This window comes from Entamoeba histolytica, genomic scaffold (genome assembly GCF_000208925.1).
Source record: "Entamoeba histolytica HM-1:IMSS scf_1104750516797 genomic scaffold, whole genome shotgun sequence".
Taxonomy (NCBI): domain Eukaryota; phylum Evosea; order Mastigamoebida; family Endamoebidae; genus Entamoeba; species Entamoeba histolytica.
In genome coordinates this window covers 1-23,360 of record NW_001915106.1, presented here as the reverse complement: position 1 = coordinate 23,360, position 23,360 = coordinate 1, and the positions used below count along the sequence as shown (strand labels likewise).

Below are 23,360 nucleotides of genomic sequence, written 5' to 3'. Positions count from 1 at the left end.
TATCTTCTTTCTTTATTTCTTCTTTATTTTTTTAAGCAATATTCTGGTATTGATTTATTCTTCTTTAACTTTTTTTCACATCCACAATGATAAAAACAACCATATCCAAATGATGTAATTGATGATGGAATATTAATTGTTGTTAATGAACATCCAACAAAACAATATTTTCCTATTTCAATTACACTTGTTAGTATTTCAATCGTTGTTAATGAATAACATTCAGAAAAACAACTATCTCCTAATTTAGTAATTGTTGATGGAATGTTAAATTCATTAATATCTTTCTTTTCAATATTCTTTCCATTTATTATTTTTAAATTCTTTGGTATTTCAATACTAATTAACATTGGTTCATTCATAAATATTCTTTCTTCACTTATATATTTTACATCTTCTATATTAATTGATGTTAATGATGAACATTCTTCAAAACAGCTATTTCCTATTTCAATTACACTTGTTGGTATATTAATTGTTGTTAATGATGTACAATATGCAAAACATCCATATCCTATTTCAATAACACTTGTTGGTATATTAATTGATTCTAATGATGAACATTCACTAAAACAACTATCTCCTATTTCATTTACACTTGTTGGTATATTAATTGATTCTAATGATGAACATTCATTAAAACATCCATTTCCTATTTCAATTACACTTGTTGGTATTTCAATTGATTGAATATCATTACATCTATAAAAACAAAAATCTTCAAGTGAATTAACTTCTATTGGTATTGTATTTCCATATGTATTTCTATCTTCTTCTGTATATGCGATATTTTTATATTCATTCATTTCTTCTTTCTCTTTTAAATATCTTGAATAACTCACTTTATACCATATTACATATTTAAATATTTTTCCTTCTTTAAATATTTCATCTTCTTTATTATAAATATGAAATGTTTCAATATTAGGAAACAATTTTCTTGAATATTGATTCAATGGAATTGGATTAAAATGAAATCGTTCCATATTTCCTCTAAATCTTTTAACTCCCATTTCTAAATTAATAAAATCATTAATATCTTTAAAATACTTCGAGACAATCATTATTTCATTATATCCTAATTGCATTCTTTCTTTATTATTTTATTAGTTCTTCTTTTATTTTGAGTTTGAACTAAAATTTATTTTTAAGATAATCGTTCATTTTTTCTTCTTTTTTTATTTTTTAATATAAATTATTAATAACAAATAATTTATACCTCAATAAATTATTATTTATTATTTATTTGATGAAAATGAAAATGAATATCATAGAAATGTATTCATACAAATGATAAATATTCAATTAATAAATATAACAAAAATTTGATAATATGAATAATAAATAAATGAACAATTCAATGAATGTAATGTATTTATTTCTATCTTTCTTTATTTCAATCACTTCAATTTTAGAATTTTCATTTTTTTAATTTATTTTTATTATTTGTTATATAAAACATTATATAATTGAAATTTATTAATATAAATGAATATAATATCATATTTGACTTTAATTGTAAATTTAATACATATAATATTCATATTAATTCATTGTGTATTAAATTAATAACGATATTACATGAAATATATCATTATAATGTTATTTTTCTATTTTATTTTAATTTCATTTGGGAAAGATCCTTTTCCAATGCAGGAAATACAACAAATTTTAATGCCATGGCTATTATGTACTATCAATGTGTATTATAAAGAAAAGCAAACAAGACATAGAAATCCAACTCATACAATAAAAAAAGAAATGTCAATAGCAATAAATGGCATAACAATTATAATAATAAAGGTAAACGATACACCAAGGAAAAAGGGTTTAGAAGACGAAAGACACAAATAAAAACAAATAAAAAACAAGATAAGTACAATAACAATAAAGATTATACAAATAACAAATACAAATGGCTAACAATAAATGAGATACAAGAAAGAATAAAAAGAATAACAAGTGAATGGAAAAAAGGAGGATACGAAGAAATACTTAAAAAATATGAAGGTAAGAGGAAAAGATGGTATGATATCTTCAAGAAGTATATTCAATTAAAAAGAAAAAGATAAATGAAAAAACTAAAGAAGAGTTTAAGAAAAAACAAAAGATTGGGAAGAAAAAGACATTAAGGCTATAGAAGCAGAAATTAAAAACAAAAACCAAATTAAAGAAATGAATGATAGATGTAAAATTGCAAGAATAATAAATAACAAAGAAAGTATAAAGAAAATACAAGAAGAAACAAAAAATAAAGAAGGAAAGATAGAAAAAGAAAAAGAAAAAGAAGAAATACTTGCTCTAAAAAATCAAATTACTGAATTAAAAGAAAAAGTTAAAGAATTCAGCATGGAAAAAATGGAAGAAGAACAAGCCATCTCAGAAGAAATGATGAGAAAAGCAAAAGAAATAGTTAGGAAAGAATTTGAAGAAGAAATTACAGAAATGAAAACACAAATTAAAAAGATTCAAACGAATTATGAAGAAATGAAGAAAGAAAATGAAAAATTAGAAGAAGAAAACTTAAAACTACAAGGAAAAATAAATGAGATAGAAGGAAAGAAAATCACAGAAGTAAATAATAAAGAAGAAAAAATCCGAAGCATCCAAGCTAATAAAAAGAAAATTGAAAAAGAAAATGAAGGAATGAAAGAAGAAATTGAAAAGTTAAAAAAGAGAAACAAAACGCTAGAACAAAATGCAAACACATTAGAGAAGAAAATTGAAATGATAGAGGAAAATACTAAAGAATTAAAGAAAGAAATAAGAGATAAAGAAAAACAAATCTCTGAATATCAAGAAATTGCAATTAAAAACCAATAAATTGCAGAAATAACAAGAGAAGAATTAGACAACACACAAAAAGAAAATGAAGCACAAAAACAAATAATATCAAAACAACAAGATGATATTGAAAATTTTATCTCACAGAAGGAACTAGAGAAGAAGAAAACGATGACACTTGTGATAAATACACAACCAGTATTGAGGAAAACATCATCAGGAACAATGGAGATGAACGAAACTACTCCTATGAAAAAGACAGTAGTGGAAATCGAAGAGAAAAGCAAAGCACTGATTGTCAAAAAACAGGAGATGATAATCAGACAAGAAATACAACAAAACAAAGAAATCAAATTTTAATTGAAGTGATGTATTGTTTTGCAATTAATTGGTTGAATAAGAAATTATATAAGAAATTAAGAAAGAACAAATTGAAAGTATAATAAAAGTAATAAATATCAATGTCAATAATGAAAATGAATATATTAAATATATTAAAATATCACATAAAATAAAAGAAAATACTAAACAATACATTAAAGTGAAAGTAAATGATATAATAGAAGAGTAGAGTGTGATTCAATAATAAAAAACATCATATTAAAGAATAACTCTACAGAAATTGATGAAGAATATCTTAACACTCTCATCAATAAAGTAAAAGAAATGAAAGTAGAAAAATGTTCAAATATTAATTAATACTTTCAAAGAAAAGAAACTGACGAATTAATAAATGAAATTAATAATAGATGGATAATATCAAGAAGCATAATATAGAATCTGCAAGATGATATGAAGAGGATTTCAATGATTATGCACCTCTATCTCCAAAATAAAATAATAGGAGACAAATTTGATGAAATAAAAGAAATCCTAAAGAAAATCAATAGACTAGAAGATATAGTCAATGAAATTGTACAGAATAAAGTGCATCATGAAATTAAAAGAACATGATGAAGAAGGAATAAAAGTTAAAGCACTAGAAAGAATAAAGTACCTAAAATATATGATGAGAATGATCAAAGAAAGAATTAAATTTAATAAAAATGAAATAATCAGAATCAATACAAATAAAATAATGTTTGATTCTAACAAGAAAATTAGAATAAGGAAGAAATAAAAAATGAAATATACCAAATAACGATATTACTTTAGAATATTGGAAATCGTTATATGAAACACAGGTGAAATTAAATAAAGAAAATTGGAAAATAAAACAAATCACCTCGTGGAATGAAAGATATGTCAACTATGATAATGTCATTATAACAATAAATGAATTAAATTTAAGTATAATGAAAATAAATAATTGGAAATCACCAGGAATAGACACTATATATAGGTATTATTTGAAAAGGATGTCATCATCAAGAGAAATCATTCTCAATATCTTTAATGAATGGTTGAAATTCCATGAAAACATCCCATTAGACATGGTAAGTGGAAGAACTTTATTAATCCACAAAGTGATATGAATGATGTCACTAATTATCGTCCTATCAGTTGTACAAATGTAATAATGAAAGTATTTACAACAATATTAAAAGAAAAGATTCACAGAAGACTTAACATGAATAATGAATCATTTAAAACTTGTAAAAATCAACTGGGATGTAAATTACAATCTTTAGCTGCTAAAGAAGGAATAATTAATAGTTATATGATGAAGCAGCAGAAAGAAGAAAAATACCCAAAATATGTGGAGTCATATTATGACATCAAGAAAGCATATGACACAGTCAACCACGAATGGGTAATTGAATCATTAAAATATTTTAATTATGAGTTTGTCATCATTGACATTATTGAAGGTATGATGACTAGATGGAAGATATTCATCGGTTATAAATTTAATGAATATCTAGGATGTATTAAATTAAATAGAGGAATTTTACAAGGTGATTCATTATCAAATCTACTCTTCATCATACAGATGAACGTAATTTCTCAATTCATCGAAGAGAAATTCCCAAAAGTAAATCACACATTATATATGGATGAAATGAGAATAATGACAGAAAGTAGTGAAGTAATTTGAATAATCCACAATGAAATTAAAGAAATAATAAGTTACATATTGATGGAAATGAATGAGAAAAAGTCAGGAATGGTATTAAAAAACATTAAGGAAATACCAAATTGAATGCAAAACATCCCCGTAATTGAAGGTGAGGACTTGTATAAATACTTAGGAATATGGCAGTCCGACGAAATTGATGACACCTTCAATTGTAAAACCATCAAAGAAAAAATGAATCAGAAGATGGAAGAAATAAACAGTGATGAAAGTAGTAATAGAAGATATATTACTAGAATAAACAATGAAGTAATCCCTATCTTCAGATATTCAGCATCAGCTGTAAATTGGAATGTCACTTAGATAAAATTGATTTGGAGATAAGAAAATAAATAAGAGAGGCGAAATACATTGGTGAAACTCCAAAGATAGGTTATATGTCCCTCTAGAAGAAATGGGTGAATGATTAATAAATATAAGGGACGAATATGTTATTGAATTAGTAAGAACAGTGATGTATTATTGTACAAGAGAAAGTGAAATAGGAAATAACATATTAGATAGATGGTACAGTAAGAAATGAATATGGAATAGAATTCAAAAACAATAATTCATAAAATCCCAGAAACAAAAATAGAAGAAATAATAAATGAAATTGTTGAAAAGAAAAAAGAAAAAGAAGTAGTAGTAGAAATAAAGAAATTAATGACAAATACATCAAAAAATGAAGTGTCATCAAATAAAGTGACACTTCAGAAGATGGTTCGAGTCAAAATGAGTAGATAAAACTACTACAGTGAAAGCATGGAAGTCAATCAATATTAAGAAAAATACATTCCTTCAATTAACTAAAATGCAAGATGGAGCAATATTTTGTGGGTATAAAAAAGCAAAAATAATGAAAAATGAAAGATTGAAATACTGCCCACTTTGTAAAGACAAGATAGCAACAGTAGAACACATTCTACTATCTTGCATTGGTCATAATAAATCACAAATGGAAAAACATGACAATATTGGTATTATAATATTGATTAATAAGAAAATACACTGGAAATAAACAATATAAAAAACCTCCATATGAAACAGTGTTCAAATATAAAGATATCACAATGATAATGAACAAACAAATAATGCCTAAAAGTGAATGACAATACCACAAAATACCAGACATATATGTATTAGATAAAAAGAATAAAATTGGTCTATTATTTGATATGACTATTGTGGCTGATCACAATATTAATGGAGCCTATTGGAAGAAAAGAAATAAGTATAAAGAATTAAAGAATAGGCTAATGAAGATAGAGAAATTAAAAGATGTCAGAATAATTCCAGTAATAATCTCAATTAATGGAATAATAAATAACTCAAGTAATAAATTAATTAAAGAAATAAAAATTGAGATCGACATCGAGAAAGAAATTAAAAACCTTGTCATAAAAAACATGATGGATGTCATGGAATACTGCTTCTATCATAATCAAACATACTCCGTAGAGCTGCTAAAAAAGACTCGTTGTGATTACTCTTCCCTAAGCCAGGAACAATAGAAACTAGTTCTATTAACATTTAATTAATTGCTTTTTGTATTTATTTAAATTTTAAATTTATTGAATTATAATTTTGTTATTTTTATTATCTTTTTATATTATTTTTCTATGGTATAATTTGACAATAGTGTGATACATCATATACTACGTAATGAGAAATTTCTATCTTTTTGGGATATATAACATTTCATTGTATTATTGTTTTTAAAATACCATTTTCTATAAATAGATTTTTATTTTTAGAATAAATACAGATATTTTTGATGTATTGTTAGATATTTTGAGATATTCCATTTAAAATGAAAGAATCTTAAATAGTCTGATGTATTTGAAGTATTATATCTTCGTTATTTTCATCTATTTTAGATATTTTTTGAAATAATAAAAGATATTTTATAACTAATACATTTTTTGAATATATTAAATTTGTTACACTTTTTGTAATTTATTGATTTAATTTTTTAAAAAGAAAAAATAAAATATTCATTCAGTTTTAATGTCCTATAGACAAAACAAAAATAATATTTTTAATATTAAAAGAAAAGAGCAGGAACGTCGTCGACAAAGAAGACGACAACAACTGCTTAATGATCGTCGCACCATAGAACCTCGTGTTGGTAGCGATGAACATCGTCGTCAACAAAGACGACGAATTACTATGCGTAAGAAGGATTATGAAAAGATGGAAAAAACAACAACCGTCTTTTCTAATCCATCTGGCTTAGATGGCTATGGAGAGTTAGAAAAAAACAGCAACTAACTCACATAGCAATGCTTTCTTCGAGAACCATAGAGAGGTAGAAAAAAAAGCAACTATATCTCATGGTTCTGCCGGCTTTGAAACGATCGGGGATCGTGTTCGAAATCGTAGAGAAGCCGTGACAAAATCAAGAGAGCCAGAATGGCAAGCTAGTCTTGGAGAAATCCAAGCACCCCCCTCACGAGGCTATAGACTCTCTTGCGAAAGAGAAGGCTAGCGGGGCTATTGGAGAGTACGGGGCTGGAACTATCAGTGCTAGACTTAGTGGTGATAGACCGGTCAGCGGAGCTAGCCCCACTACGCCTTCTTTTTCACCAGATCCCCTTAATGACCCCTCTCAGGACGCCCCTATGAATCCCCCTGAAGAAACCCCCTTTGTCCCCACTAATGACCCACCTAATGATGCCCAAATGATGGAGGAGCCCTTAACTGATGGTGAGGTTGCTGCTCTACTAGAGGAAATAAACCATGAAGAGGAAAATGCTACCTTAGATTTCCTCACTCTAGATAGAGTACCACCTACAGAAAATGAAATACAACTCCTCCAAATAGCAAGAGAAAATACTACTGATGATGAGATTGAATTTACGGTCATCAGAAAAAGAGATTTTGGGCTAGAAAATACTGCGCAAGCATGGCGTGGTATGTTAGGGGAAACCTATAGAATAAGTCGATTAATTAAGGAATATGGCTTAATTCCCCTAGTAGAATTGGTATTTGGTGGAAGGCGGCGACGATTTATTGTTAACTTAGAAAATATCGAACCGCAAGTATTTCTTAATCAGTGTGTGGGGTTTGATGTTGGTATAGAAGAATTTTGGAGGAGTTATGATGATAGAGAAAATGAATTAAATATCCCTCCTGGAAAATTAGTAAATGAAATCATCATAACAATATTGAAACCTCCTCAACGCCAACGAATAGAAGGTGCGTTATTTAATTATTATTTGGTTGAACATTGGGCACCTCTAGAACATATCCTCAAAAAATATCAAATCTATAGTAAAGAGGATATAGTACAAATAGAAAACTGTTTTATTCATTGTTTAGAAAACAGTCATACCTTAACAAAGACTGAAATGGATAAAATCAGAACAAAGTTAAAGGGGAATACTGTGACAAAAAAAACTATGATACATTTTGCAGAAGAATTTAAACTCAACATAATTCTTCGATATTATAATGGAGAAAAAATAGTCACAAATAATATTAAACATGGTGAAAGAACAATTAAAATATTTTTAATACGTTGGAAGAATAATTTTCATTATGTACCTGATGAAAAAGTACCATTAACTACATACTTTATTCATCATTATGAAGAAATAGTAAATTATTGTAATGAAAATGGAAAGGATATAGAAAAATTCTTCAATGTTACTAAAAAAGAAGGGGAAATATATAAACACTCTCTAAATAATTATATTCCAGTATATAAATGTTTAAGTCTATTGAGAGATGCTGGAGCTATTAAAGAAATTGTAAGAAATGATATGATTAAGAAAAAATATTATGACTCTTTTCTATTCTCACCAGAAAATATTTCTTTAACATATGAAGAGTCAAAATTAATTGTAGAAGATAAAAAGAGTGAAACTACTAATACATTATTGTTTGCTGATTTTGAATGTTTCACCTCTGGTGATTATCACAAGCCATATTGTATTATTGTTATGAATGAAGTTGGTGCGTGGAAGAAATTTTATGGTATGAATTGCGCAGAAAGATTTATTGATTATCTTCAAACTATAGAGTCACCCCTTTGTTACTTCCATAACTTAGGATATGATGGAAGATTTTTAGCAAAATATGGAATTATTAATATAGTTAAAAAGGGGAAGATGATATATAAAATGACAATAAAAATAAATGGAAAGAAGATAGTATTTAAAGATACACTTGCTTTAATACCAACAAGCATATCTAATTTTAAAACATTCTTTAAATTAGATGGAAATTATGAAAAAGAAATATTTCCTTATAATTATTATAATGAGGAGACAATGAGAATTGGAGTAATTGAAAATTGTTGGAATAAAGAAACTCCTAGTTGGTCATTAGAAAAAATTGCACAATTTAAAGAGAATTTAATAAAAAATAGGTGTTGTATAAATGAAACCGAATTTAACGCAGAAAAATACTGTGAATATTATTGTTTAAGGAACGTATTAGTGTTAAGAGAAGGATTTTTAAAATATAAGAAGATGATGAAAGAAAATTTAAATTTGGAATGCACCCAATTTTCCACCTTAAGTGCATTATCTTATTATTACTTTAAAAATAACTGCTTTGTAAAAGATTTCTTATTTGAATATACTGGTAATGTAAGAGAGTATATTAAAAAATCAGTTTATGGTGGTAGAAATATGTTAGGTGAAAATAAAAAACATATGGTTAATAAAGAAATAGTAGACTTTGATGCTTGCAGTCTTTATCCATCAGCAGTTGCAAGACTATTTCTTCCTTCTGGAGCACCCCGGGTTATGAAGAAACCAATACAGTGGTATCTGGAACATCTAATGGAGGAACAACAATATGAAACTACACAAGAACGATTTATCTCATATTTTATTGTGACTATAGAGATAACAAAAGTAAATAAAATTAGAAAGATGCCAATTATTATTAAGAAGGTGAATGGAATAAATCAATATGTAAATGAACCAACAATCATGACAGTAGATTCAATTTACTTAGAGGATCTACTTAAATATCAAGAAATTGAATTTAATGTTAAAGAAGGAATTTATTGGGATGGGGGAAAGGCTAGTTTATTCAAAGAAAAGATTAAAGAAATTTATGATATAAGAAAGCAAAAGAAAGCAGAACATGATCCGAGTGAAGTAATATTTAAATTAATAATGAACTCCTGTTATGGCAAAACTATTCAGAAGCCAATCATGGAAGAAAATAAACTATTTAGGACAAAAAGAAAAATGCTTTCTTATTGGAAAAGAAATTTAGAAGATATTATAACAGGAGAGCAATTATATGACTCTGATATTTGGATATTAAATGTTAAGAAACAAATAGATGATTTTTATATCCCCAACATTATTGGTGTTCTTATTCTCTCCATGTCCAAGAGAATAATGAATGAATTAATTTATCTATGTGAAGATAATAACATATATGTTTATTATCAGGATACTGATAGTATTCATATAAAGAAAAGGATCTACCAAGACTTGAGAAGGAGTTTAAAGAAAAGTATGGTAGAGACTTAGTTGGTTCTGAACTAGGTCAGTTCCACTTAGACTTCCCCCTGTTAAAGGAAAACCATCCTGGTCAATTAAGTCCATCTTTCTGGGTAAGAAGTTTTACCTTGATGTTCTCACCAATGAAGATGGTGATATAGATTATTTAATTAGAATGAAAGGAATCCCCAAGGATGTGATTATTGGGGTTGCCAATGAAAAATTTGAAGGGGATGTAGTTGCTCTGTATGAGTATCTTTATATGGGTAAACCACTCACCATTGACTTAGCTAAGTATGGATCCCATTTTGAAATAGAGCGTGATTTTAAAGTAAAAAGTCTGAGTGAATTTAAAAGAACAATTAAATTTTAAAAAATGAAGCTCTCAATTAAGTCTAATTGATTCTTTTTCTTATTATTGTGTTAGTTTTTCTTGTTCATAAGGTGATAGTGCTGATAAATTCTTTTTATTTAAAAGAACATCATTATAAAGTGTTTTTCCATAATCTTTAATAACATCTTTTATTTTCTTTCCTTCACTAATTTCTGTGAGTGCTTTTCCATTTGTTTCATACCATTTTGGTATTCTTTCTAATAATTTTCCTATTGTTTCACCACCTGGAAGAAATGATGCTATTCCTTTTGAAATAGGAATTAATTTAGTTGTTATATTACCTGTTGTTTTATATAACTTCCCTCCTATTCCTGTTATTTTCTTTCCTGCTGTCTTAATTATATTCTTTAACTTTTTGATAAATCCAAATTTCATAACAATTAATTAAGAATAAAGAGTTAATTATTTATAGATAATCTTCAATATCATAATCTTCATAATCTTCTTCATTATTCATTTCACTTTCATTACCATTGAGTCTTTTAGCAAATAAAGCAGATTTAGGTGATACTCCTGTTCTTCCTTTAGGTTTTAATGAAATATGTTCAGGTACTTGATTAATAATTTTACTTGCTGTTTTAGTAATATCATTTGGTATTTCATTTTTAACTTGATTTAAATATCTTTTAGTTGCTCCAACAACATTTTCACCTGATGCTATTCTATTTAATACTTCACTTGTAGGTTCTGCTATTTTACTAATTACTTCTGTACCTTTTTTAATTATTTCACCACCTGGAATAAAATCTGATGCTATAGAAATAAGTGGTTTTGCTTTTTCAATTACATTCCCACCAAATTTCGCACCAGAAGCTAATAGTGCTGCAACTTTCTTTAATCCTTCTTTAAATCTCTTCCAATTACCGAACTTCATGAATGAAATAAAAGATTGAACTAAGAAATCAAAATAAACAAGATGAACTATAACGTTATTAAAGCATTAGATCAAGAAGAAACAGGTGATCTTATCAAATACTTCAATTATACAGATGGAATACTTGAAGCTAATTCAGGTGTTCATGATAATAAATGTTTATCAATAGATTCATCTGATCCACCATGTCCTGTACAAAAAGGAATGTATACTAAAGTAAAATTGACAGATGAATCAATTCAAATTACAAATATAGATAAATCATCTATTACTGCATTAGTTAGAATTCAAATTAAACCAACTGAACAATTTTGGACACAAATAAAAGATAGTCAAGAAGGAGATATTTCAGGATTTCAAACAGGAAGATTAACAGCAATAGAATATTTTGTAGGATTAAAATCATCAACACATTTATTTGATGCATATCGTGTATATTCAAGAAATAAGAAAACAGCATGTGAACAAACAGAAGCATTATATGAGAATGTAGCTATTAGAATGTTAAAAGCACAAGAAGAATTAGATTATAAACCAGGAATTTATACACAATGGGAAGCAGCATATAAACATGAAGATAATGTATGTGGATGTTATTTTAATCTTCAAGAAATTATTAAAGCACCAAATAATACTATTGAAAAAGAATTTGAAGTAATTATTCCATTAGATGATTTATTACCATTTGCTGCTATGAAAATGTTTCCTAATGGAATTTTTGGAAATTTAACACTTGAAGTTAAAATGGCAATTCAACAGAATTTTGTTATTTGTCAATGTAATCAAAATACTATTATAAATAAAATTAGTAAACAAATCAATTCCCCAGTTAAAGGAAATTCATTAGTACTTAGTATTGGAATTGATCAAATGAAAGAAAGAGATTATTATGGAGTATTAAATAGTAAACATGAGAATTGTTCATTTACACAAATTGGAGATACATTTATTACATCAATGATGTCATTACAAAAAGATAGTAATCATGAATTAGGTGTTCTCACTCCAAAAAATATTAAAAGTTGTTTTACTATTACAGATGGAAGTTTAAGATATTGTAGAACAAATATTAATGGATTTAATATTAAAGATAGTGTAATGAATGAATTAATAGAAAAATATCAAACAAAAGAATTAATTATTCCATCACAATATGTTGATTATCAAGCATTTTCACAAAAACCATTAAGTAATGGTTTAAAATGTAATACTACTTATGCTATGACTAATGTAAGTTCTTTAATGTTTTTATTCCCTAGAACTTCAAATGAAGTAACATGTAGTAGAAATCCTTTATTTGCTTCTTTACAAATGCAAATTGATAATAAACCTTATCCTGATAAACCTTTCTCTACTGTTGAAAAATCTCATACTATTTATAATATTACTAATGCTGGCTTAGATAATTTATTCTCCCCTTCAAAAGAATTTGCTTATTCATTAGAATGTAATGAACTTGATCCTTCATTTGTTAATAATTATAATCCTGAAATTCAATATGCACTTCCACTTAAAGATAATACTTCATATTGTTTCTTATGTAGTACAGAAAGATTAAGTGGTTATGGAACATTTTGTGATGGAATTACTAAGGATAATGCACATGTAACACTTACTGCTACTTTATTACCATTTAAACAACTTCATCCCTATTTGAAAAATCCATGGACAGAAGATATAAATGATAGATGTCCAATTATGCTTGTATGTCAAGATTGTTTCTGGAGATGTACTGTTCAAGGAGGATGTGAATATATTTGTAATAACAAATATTTTGTTAAAGAAAAAACAGGAACAGATTAAAATTAAAATTAATTCAATTCTTTATAATATTTTAGATAATTAGCAGAATATGTTTCAAGATATAAATTATTCATATCATACCGTATCTCTGGTTTTAATGGATGAGTGCTCATTCTTTTAGTTATTATTTTATCATTAACACCAAGAAAAATTAGATAAATTGATGAACGTGATAAACGAGAGTTTCTTGTTAACCATTTAGAAAATAGTTCTGATGCTAATGCTTTTGGTGTTAATAATTCATTTGTTCTCATTATTCCTTCTATTTGTTCTTCTTCTTCATATTTTATTATATATTTAGTAATTATTTTATTTGCTTGTTCTTTTAATATTTTGATTTCTTGAGTATTTAATAAATCATCTGTTTCTTCTGGATCCCAGAATGTATCAATTACTTCAATTGGTTGTCTTTCAATAAGTATTATTCTTTTATTTTGTTTCTTTTCTATTTGTTCTTCATAATCATTTAAATATTCTTTAAGTATTTCAATGAGATGTTTCTTTTTATTTGAATTTTCTTTACTTGTTGTTTGTAGTACTTTATTTATTTCATCCCATCGGACATGTTCTTCTATTATTCCTACTTCATCTGGATTAAAGTATTTTGCTAATGCTTTTATTATTGTTGTTTTACCTGTCCCAATTCCTCCACTAATGATTATTTTATTTTCCATACTGTATTTTTAAATGAAATTAAAAAGATCAAAAATTATTCATTTACCTGTTGATCCAAATCCTTTCTCTCCTCTTATTGTTTCACTTATTTCTTTCACTTCTTCAATTTTACATTGTTTTATTTTTTCAATAATAAGTTGTGCAACTCTATCTCCTTTCTTGCATCTATATATAGTATTTGAATGATTAAATACTATTACTTTTATTTCTCCTCTATAATCTTCATCAATAACTCCTCCTCCAATATCAATTCCATATTTAATTGCTAATGATGAACCTGGTGCAACTCTACCATAACAGAAATGTGGAATTTGTACAGCAATTCCTGTAGAAATTAAACATCTATCATGTGGATAAATAATATTATCATCAATGCTATATAAATCAAAACCTACTGATTGTTCTGTTCCTCTTGTAGGAATAATTGCATCTTTATGTAATTTTTTAATAAATAATGTTTCTTCATTATTTTCTTTAGAAGTAAAATGTTCATTTAAATAATGTTTATAAAGAGTATTAATTTGATTAACATAATAAAAATTCATTTCTGAAATAACTCCTCTATTTCTTTTTATAATTCTTTTCTTTTGATTTTCTTCATTAGCATATAAAAATACATGAAATGTTTCATTTTCTATATTTTCTCTTTTTATCCATTCTGTAAAGATATTTCTTGCTATAATATTTGGAGTTGCATAATCAGTTGAAATACAATATGTATTATATTTATTATATTCTAATTGGTATTCTTTTTCTATTAAATATATTTTATTCGTAATTTCTTCTCTTTCTTTTTCTGTCATTGTTTTATCTATTTCACAAAATACTTCAATTGCTTCACGAGGATGTCGTTCAATAATTATTACTTTTTTATTTTTATTATTTTTTAATTGTTCTTCATAACATTGAAGAATAAATTTTTGTAATGTGTAATTTCTTTCTATTCCATTCCCTACATCTGATATTAACATTTTTCCAATTCTAGGTGAATAATCAATATATTCTTCTATTATTCCTACATTCTCTTTATTAAAATATTCAATTAATGCTTGTATTGTTGTTGTTTTTCCAACTCCTATACTTCCACTTATAACAATTGCACCGCTATACTTGTTCATCAAATATGAATGAAAGTAATCAGATGGAGTACATTAAATACTAATTAAATTGAGGTTTTATCCTATATATTAACAAAAACTCATAATAAATGAAGAATAACTCAGTTATATTTAAATAAAATTGTTCATCTCTTTATTTCTTCATCATTCCAAACATCAAATGGTGTTTTCGAATCAATATAATAAATAAAACTTTGATTTGGTGATGATTGAACTATATCTACTGCATTTTTATATGTAAGTGTTCCATCAATATAATTTAATACATATACTCCAACAGTACTAACATATTCTTTAGTAGTGAATATCATATATCCATTACTATAATATTCACCATAATCTTCTAATTTTTTAATAGTAGATGAATTTCCTGAATCAATTCTATTTGAATTAAAGTAAATTTTTGTTTTCTTTGGTGGATCTGTATCAGTATTTATCATAAACATAAATTGAAAGATATACATTTTATGATCCGTACTTGTATTTTTAAAAGTTTTTGATGAATCAGTTCCCCATGACATTAATGTTGATAAAGGAAATGTGTATGTAATATTCTTCAAATCTTTAATTCCAATTGTGTTAATTATATCTGCTTGTTTAATTGTTGTATTTCTTGATATTTCTGTGTTAATATAAGACGTTAAAGATGTCATTTTTAATAATGCTTCTTCATTAGAATAAAATGGTGAGTATAATGAAGTATTAACAAGAGATGATAAAGATATTAATTGAGTTGTTAAATTATTAATTTCATTCATATTTGTTGTATTTAATGTTGATAATTGCGATACATCATCTCGAATATCATTAATATATGTATTTGTTTCTTTCATTTTCTCTTTCATTTCATCTATTTCTTCATTTGTTGTTATATTCTTAACATTAATTGTTGTTATTCCATCTGTTGTTTTAATTGTATCAAGATAAAATGTGTTGTTGTTGAAATAACGTGTTGTTAAAATATTATTTTTATTTAAATATTTTGAACCAATTGCTTCCATTTAATAATGTAAATTAAGTTCTAAGATAAAATATTCATCCCAAAGTCCAACTGGGAAAATACTCTTTCCTTTATAATCTTTAAACCATATTTCTATTCTTGTTATATTTTTATTAATATTGAAATGTTTTGGTGTCATATTTCCATATGTTGAAAAACATATCATTTGATCATTTTCTGGTGAATCATAATTAAATGAAGCATGACAACTAACTCCAATATCTAATTGCCCATTCAAATTAAAATATACAAAATTCATTACTTCTATTGTTTTAGGATAATTTTCTGATGTAATAAATTCCCATGGTAAATTTATTATCCATTTATATGTTTTAAAATCTGCGATTGCATTTTCTCTTGTTATAGTGAAATATCGTTGACAATATAAATGTGTCATATTGATCTAATTATTTATAGATGAATACCAAACCAATTAGGATGTCTACTAGTGAATCAAACACAATCCATCGAAAACCAGCACGACCAATACGTTCAAGTCAATCAATGGTAAGTGATACTGATTCTAGTGAATCTATAGTAATGGATGATTCATATGATTCATATGATTATCCTCATTCACAAAATTTATCTTTTCATTCAGACAATACAAATATAAATCTTTCTTCACATTCAAAAATAAGAAATTATATTAAACTATTTATGAAATCTTCATCAAATTTAAATAGTGCTCCTAGATTTTTAAATTTAGTTTATGTATCTATTCCAACTACAATAACTGATTATAAACATGGTAATATGTATGAAGCAATTAAAGAAGAAGTAAAGAAATATATTGATGATAATGAAACAAGAATAAATGCTTTATTAGCCGCACTTACAAGTTTTAAAGTTATTAAGGCTTCAATAGAATCATCAATTATTAATATAAATAACGCAATCATATCAAAATTAACTCAATTTAATTCTTCTCAATTATTCAATGGAGATGGATTATTTTATTTAATTGATAATGAATCATCATTAAATACTATTGATCTTTTAGTATCAAATATTATTATTACACTTCAAAGAAGAATTATTATTCAGAAAGGAAAATCATCATCAGAGAAAAATCAATTTAATGTTGGTGATTTTTATGGGTCAGTTGGAAAAACAGTTAAAAAAGAATATACTGTTGGATTAAAAGATTCAATTAATGATCTTAATGCACTTGGAAGAACAAAAAGAGGGAAGACAACAAAACAATCATCACATAATGAACCAAATGCTTTCAATCTTCATTCTTTTATTTTAGTTTATACTTCATTATCTTCATTAAATAATTATTCTTTCTTTGGTGGAAAAATCAATGCTATAGCAATTGTTCATTTAATTAATGGAAAAGTTATTCCTAATTGTTTAGGAAATATATGGGTATATGTTAGAGATTGGTCAGAAGAAGATGGTAGATGTGGGAAATTTAATGTTGGAAAACAAAATGTTACATGGTGTGGTGGAAAATATCATCCAGATCCTCTTCATGATGATATTTCAAAATATTTAAAAATCACACTTTAATTTTTAATTCAATTATTTTTTAATAACATTAACATCTCCTGTTAAATTATCTATTTTTAATACTTGTTTCTTATCCATTCCTAAATAAAGATAATATGCTACTGTTCCACTTGAATTTGCTGCTGTTTGTCGAAAAATATAACTAAAATTCTCTTTAGAATATCCTTTAAAAATAATAATTGTTGCTACTTGTGTTTTAAATGATGCATTTAAACTTTTCCATATATGCATATTCACAATAATTGTTGTTTTCAAATGTCTTAATCTTGTAATAATTTCTCCCCATGTTTTATCCGCTTTCATCATTTCAAATGTTGCATCTTCTAATATAATTAATAAATGTTTCTCTCGTGCTTGTTTATAATATTGCACTAATGCTGGCATAAATTTCTCATAATTCATTCCATATATTGGTGTTTTAATTAAATCTTTTAATTGTTTAAATGTTTCATCTTCTCCTGCATTTTGTGCTACATAAATAATACCTCCATATAAATGTTCTATATGATTCATTTTTATTAATTCTTTCATTATAAATGTTGTTTTTCCTGTTCCTTGTTTCCCTAATACTATATTCAAACTATTATAATAAAAGAAGATTTGATGATGTACTTTTTGTATTTTATTCCCTTCTTTAATTTCTGATAATTTATCTTCTATCATTTCTTCTATTCTATCTATTCCAATCTCATCTTCTTCTTCTTCATCTTCTATACTATTTATATCTTGTGGATTTGTTTCAAAATATTCCATTCTAAAAATAATTAGTTCAAAAAGTATTTAAATTAGATTTATTTCTATTCCCATTGAATAGCATAAAGAAGATTAACTCTTTCTTTTAAAACTCCATTTCTAATCTCTTCATTCATTCGATTCTCATTAATTAATAACATTCGATTTCTTTCTAATTCTTTTCTTAATCTCTCATTTTCTTCAAGTATGTCTATCATTAATTCAATTGCATTATCATTCATTTGTCTTTTAATAAAATGTGTAATCTTTTCTTTATTATTCATTTTATTCTTCTTTGGTTTGATTTCTTCATTTATTGGTTCTGGTGTTGTTGGACATGGTGGAAGCTCTGGTGCTCCTGTAAAGGAACACATTTGTGTACTGTTGTTATCACTAGCAATTGACATCGTTTGTTTGTCATTAAGTTATTTAAGTTGTATTTATATCATCATTTTTGTGTTTCATTTCCTATTTTTCATTCATTTTTCATTCATTTTTCATTCATATTTCTATATTTTATTACTTTATTTCTATATTTCTTCATTCCTCAATTATTCTTTGCGTCATACTTATGATTTATTCATTCATCAGGGGTAATAAACTCAATTTATTCGACTATTTATTCATTATGAATCTCATTATTTTCATTCATTCATGTCTTCCGTAAGAGATTTATTAATGGCGGCTGCTTGTATTGATCTTGATCCTGCAAATCTTCAAGTCGCCTCTTCTCTTTTATCTCAACTTGTTCTTCTTCTTCCATCAATCACAAATGAGAATGAAAAGAGAATACTAAAAAGCGTCTATTGGAAACTCGTATGGCAAATTAATGCTCTTACTGGATGGGGTAAAACCATTAATTGATTATTTTCTTTTTATTATTCTTTACGTTTATTTTCATTCAATATTTAATTAAAATTTAATCAAAATTTAAATAAAATAAAACTAATAAAATAAAAGAGATAAAAATCATTTAATAATTATTTTATCATTAAGAAATAAATAAAATAAAAATAAAATAAAAGAAAAAGAATTAAATTAGAGAGAATTAAATCTCTCCATTTTGCCTGCGATATAGCTCAAAGACTATATCCCAGGCTCCAGCAAGGCCATCCCGTGCCCAAAAATCATCAAGATATGGGATGACCCTGGATAGATCGGATGGGGCTAAATTAAAAACCCCATCCCGTTTAATGCGGGTTATTATTGCGAGTTCAAACCCACACTCGTATATCATTACGGGAATCCAATTATTTGGGGCATTTATATGCTTATAATAATCATAAAAGTCAATTAATTCATTTATCGAATATCGATTTCCATATTCGTTAATTATTATATTCAATGTGTAATATTCGTTTTTATTTAATATTGCTTTCAATAATTTGAGTTTTTCGTTTGACAATTCTGTGATGTTATCGTGAATAATAAAGTATGCGTTGTTGTTCATTTTTCGTTTATGCTTTGTTCTTAACAAAAGATGATGTCATTTAAATATTCAAATTAATCAGAACATAGGGTTTGTTGATAGAACATGTGCTGTTTATCATGTTATTTGTCAGAACATAAACATGACATTAGTCAGAATATACCAATAAAAATCATTTATTTTTTAATACAGAATTACATAAAATGTATTATTTTTTTATATTCTTTTGTTTTTTATTTTTCAAAAATAAAATCAATAAAGTTGCAAAAAGTGTAAGAAAAATAGAATATTCAAAAAGTGTAAGAGTTATAAAATATCTTTTTATTACTTCAATAAATATCTATAATAAGAAAATTATGAAAATAACGAAGATATAATACTTCAAAAATACGTATGAAATGAAAAATATTCGAAAAGAGATGAAAATAACGAAGATATAATACTTCAAAATATCTTCATTATGAATTTTACGAAAATAACGAAGATATAATACTTCAAAATAAGAAAATATCTAAGAATAGTTCAAAAATATCCAACAATCGTTCATTTTAAATGGAATACCTCAAAATATCTGTATCTGTTCTAAAAATATCTGTATCTATTCTAAAAATATAAATATAAATCTATTTATAGAAAAATGGTATTTTAAAAACAATAATAAAAAAATAAAAATGTTATATAAAACAATAGTAATAAAAAATGTTATTTATCCCAAAAGGACCAGATTTTCCCACTGTGTATATATGATGTATCACACTATTGTCAAATTGTACCATAGAAAAATATTATAAAAAGATATAATTATAATTCAATAAATTAAAATTAAAATTTAAATTTAAATAAAATGAATAAAAATATTTAAATAGAAAATAAATAAAAAGTAATTAATTAAGTATTAATAGATTTTACTTAAATATGATTAAATAATAATTAATTTGTATTATTTATGAACATTTTTTATGTATTGTTTCTCTTTCTTTATTCTTTTTGTATCAACACCATAAACAAACTTTAATATAATTCATGTTTTGACTTTCCAAGTTATTATATAGTTACGATGGTGTGTTTGAATTAGAAATTGATTTGTTAACATTGAAAAAGATGTAACAATTTATTATGGTTGAATATTACTTACTGTATTATATGAATTGGTATGTATTAATAAAAGAAATTATAAAATATATATGGATGTATTAACCAAGGGAAAGGAAGTACTAAAGTGTGGGTAAGGCTAAAAGAAAATTAAACATAATAATATAATGGGAATGAAATACTCTCTTCTCTCATTCATAAAATAAAGAAAAAATGAAAAAGAAAATGTTTAAAATTAAGATAGAAAATAAACAAAAGGTTAAAAAGAAGAAATAAGCAGAAGAAGGATGAGAAGACATTAATAAGAAAAAATAAAGCAAAGAAGTGATTTTCTCAATTTGCAAGAAAAACATAAATGATAAGTTAAACAAAAAGATTACTCTTTTTAAAAAACAAATAACTCAGGGATGTGATTAATCTCGGCTAAACTCGGAAGAATATATGAAAAATCTATTACCATTTAATTAATTGCTTTGTTATTTATTCATTGAGTTAATTCAAATAAGAAATTGTAAGAAATGACAATTCTTGTATAATGATTATTGATAATTTTTAATGGTAGTTTGTATTTATTAAAAGAAATCAAAACATAATTAAAGTATAATTATAAATATATTCGAATATTAGTATGTTAGTATGAAGTACTAAAATAAATAAAAGTGATACTATACATTTTTATTATGTTCAATCAAAGAATTAAATTGAAAATAATTGAATTGATTATTTTATTTTGGTCTTTTTTATTCTTCTTGATAAACACAAATTAATAATAGAATATAGGAATAATTAATAAAAGAGTAAGAAAGATGAAATAGAAACAAAAGAATAAGTATTTTGTTCAATGGTTTATGATAATTTTAGAATATACCAAACTAATTTTCAAAGATTTTTGGTAGTAGGCATTTCATATTTTTGTTTACCAAATTTAAAATATTAAAAGACTGAAATAATCCCAAGAAACACAATTTTGTTATAAATAAAATTTGATAAGAAAGGAAAGAAGATATTTAAAGAAAAAAAGAACAGAACTTCAAACAAGAAATCAAAATACATATATGAATACATTAAGTATAAAGTAAGAGATGAAAGACTTAATTAAGAAAGAAGAAGCTAGTAAGTAAAAGAAGTGAAAGTAGAAATGAAGAAGTACAAAACAGGGAATATAAAATAGAAAGAAATAAGCAAGAGAAACTTAAGAGACACTATCAAACAGATAGAGAAGATGAATAAAGAAATATAAAAAGAAAACAAAAACATGTAATTAGGAAATTAAACAAAGTAATGTGAAAGGATAATAATGAAAAGCATCTGATGAGATGACCATTTCCAAGAGTAGAATCTAAATAGAAAAGTAATATGAAATAAAAGGGACATTCAAATGATTAATGTGGTGATCAAATGAATGAAGAAATTAAAAGTAGTTTGAAGTTGTTTTTTGTATTTATTACTTAAGGAAACATTAAGAAAGCTTCATGATATACCACAGAGAAATATCATGAACAACTATCCAAATAAATTATTACCTCGAGTTCATGATCCGAGTGTATGGAATTCACATAATCGAAACATGTTACAATGAAAAGGGATATAATTTGAAAAGGAAGTTGAAGAAAGTAATAAAGAAAATAAACAACTCATAGAAGATAAATCTGTATTTAAGAAACAAGAAAAGAGAATAACAACAGTAGAAGATAAAGAATAGAAATAAATATAATTGAATAAATTATTTAAAATATTTATGATAAAAATATAAAATAATAAAAAATAAACATAATAATAATAAGAAATGTATAAAGAATAGAATAATAACAGGTACGAAAATTAGCAAAGAAAAAATGCATCTAAATAATTTACAAAAAAGAAAAAAGAAGCAAAAAAATTTGCATCCATAGAATATTCCATTTATTATATTTTGCTCCTAAAATAAATAAAAAAATAAAAAGTATGATAAATATACAATCTGTATATATTTATGTTTATATTTTATAATCATTTCTATTCATTTTGTATGAAATATTAATGAAATAGATGATTTGATGAATCATATTTAATTATTTTTATTATTTTATTTATATGTTATTTATCTATCGTATTTTTATCTATCGTATTTTTATATATTTATTTCTCTGTTTATATTATTTATCTATCATCTTCTTATTATCTATATATTATTATATTATTCTTATTTGATTATTTTTATGTTTATATTATTTAGATTTTCTTATTGTTATTCTTTTCTATTTAGTTGTATTTGTTTATTCATCTTTATCATTTTTATATTATTATCATTTATATCTATTTTCATTTTATATTTATTCTCTTTTGTTTTATATTAATATTAATTTTATCTTTTATACTTTGATTTTATTATTATAACATGGACTATCATTTCTCGTTTTATTTATCATTTATTC

General features: G+C 25.1%; 11 protein-coding genes across 11 annotated transcripts, besides 2 other annotated features; 3 read left to right on the top strand and 8 right to left on the bottom strand.

Annotated features, from left to right (window-relative positions):
- Nucleotides 1-23: 23 nt before the first annotated feature.
- Nucleotides 24-1,088, bottom strand: EHI_034610 (uncharacterized protein; the record flags this gene model as incomplete). The annotated part of the gene is made up of 1 exon (XM_643785.1): nt 24-1,088. The coding sequence occupies one exon, from the start codon at nt 1,086-1,088 to the stop codon at nt 24-26; it is 1,065 nt and encodes a 354-aa protein (XP_648877.1).
- A 549-nt stretch (nt 1,089-1,637) lies between these two features.
- Nucleotides 1,638-6,390: a repeat region.
- A 1,854-nt stretch (nt 6,391-8,244) lies between these two features.
- On the top strand, nt 8,245-9,905 carry EHI_034600 (uncharacterized protein; the record flags this gene model as incomplete). Its single annotated transcript, XM_001914027.1, has 2 exons — nt 8,245-9,594; nt 9,885-9,905. 2 exons carry the CDS (start codon nt 8,245-8,247, stop codon nt 9,903-9,905), a joined length of 1,371 nt encoding a protein of 456 aa, XP_001914062.1.
- An 821-nt stretch (nt 9,906-10,726) lies between these two features.
- EHI_034590 (uncharacterized protein) lies at nt 10,727-11,579 on the bottom strand (the record flags this gene model as incomplete). Its single annotated transcript, XM_001914026.1, has 2 exons — nt 10,727-11,034; nt 11,177-11,579. 2 exons carry the CDS (start codon nt 11,577-11,579, stop codon nt 10,727-10,729), a joined length of 711 nt encoding a protein of 236 aa, XP_001914061.1.
- A 42-nt stretch (nt 11,580-11,621) lies between these two features.
- Nucleotides 11,622-13,382, top strand: EHI_034580 (uncharacterized protein; the record flags this gene model as incomplete). The annotated part of the gene is made up of 1 exon (XM_643789.1): nt 11,622-13,382. The coding sequence occupies one exon, from the start codon at nt 11,622-11,624 to the stop codon at nt 13,380-13,382; it is 1,761 nt and encodes a 586-aa protein (XP_648881.1).
- Nucleotides 13,383-13,390: 8 nt separating this feature from the next.
- EHI_034570 (uncharacterized protein) lies at nt 13,391-14,056 on the bottom strand (the record flags this gene model as incomplete). The annotated part of the gene is made up of 1 exon (XM_642882.1): nt 13,391-14,056. One exon carries the CDS (start codon nt 14,054-14,056, stop codon nt 13,391-13,393), a length of 666 nt encoding a protein of 221 aa, XP_647974.1.
- Nucleotides 14,057-14,095: 39 nt separating this feature from the next.
- EHI_034560 (deoxyuridine 5'-triphosphate nucleotidohydrolase domain containing protein) lies at nt 14,096-15,175 on the bottom strand (the record flags this gene model as incomplete). The annotated part of the gene is made up of 1 exon (XM_643790.2): nt 14,096-15,175. One exon carries the CDS (start codon nt 15,173-15,175, stop codon nt 14,096-14,098), a length of 1,080 nt encoding a protein of 359 aa, XP_648882.2.
- Nucleotides 15,176-15,300: 125 nt separating this feature from the next.
- EHI_034550 (uncharacterized protein) lies at nt 15,301-16,176 on the bottom strand (the record flags this gene model as incomplete). The annotated part of the gene is made up of 1 exon (XM_001914025.1): nt 15,301-16,176. The coding sequence occupies one exon, from the start codon at nt 16,174-16,176 to the stop codon at nt 15,301-15,303; it is 876 nt and encodes a 291-aa protein (XP_001914060.1).
- On the bottom strand, nt 16,177-16,572 carry EHI_034540 (uncharacterized protein; the record flags this gene model as incomplete). The annotated part of the gene is made up of 1 exon (XM_001914024.1): nt 16,177-16,572. One exon carries the CDS (start codon nt 16,570-16,572, stop codon nt 16,177-16,179), a length of 396 nt encoding a protein of 131 aa, XP_001914059.1.
- A 41-nt stretch (nt 16,573-16,613) lies between these two features.
- On the top strand, nt 16,614-17,693 carry EHI_034530 (uncharacterized protein; the record flags this gene model as incomplete). Its single annotated transcript, XM_643791.2, has 1 exon — nt 16,614-17,693. One exon carries the CDS (start codon nt 16,614-16,616, stop codon nt 17,691-17,693), a length of 1,080 nt encoding a protein of 359 aa, XP_648883.2.
- A 12-nt stretch (nt 17,694-17,705) lies between these two features.
- EHI_034520 (uncharacterized protein) lies at nt 17,706-18,446 on the bottom strand (the record flags this gene model as incomplete). The annotated part of the gene is made up of 1 exon (XM_642860.2): nt 17,706-18,446. The coding sequence occupies one exon, from the start codon at nt 18,444-18,446 to the stop codon at nt 17,706-17,708; it is 741 nt and encodes a 246-aa protein (XP_647952.2).
- Nucleotides 18,447-18,490: 44 nt separating this feature from the next.
- On the bottom strand, nt 18,491-18,832 carry EHI_034510 (uncharacterized protein; the record flags this gene model as incomplete). Its single annotated transcript, XM_001914023.1, has 1 exon — nt 18,491-18,832. One exon carries the CDS (start codon nt 18,830-18,832, stop codon nt 18,491-18,493), a length of 342 nt encoding a protein of 113 aa, XP_001914058.1.
- A 2,247-nt stretch (nt 18,833-21,079) lies between these two features.
- Nucleotides 21,080-21,426: a repeat region.
- The last annotated feature ends 1,934 nt before the right edge of the window (nt 21,427-23,360 follow it).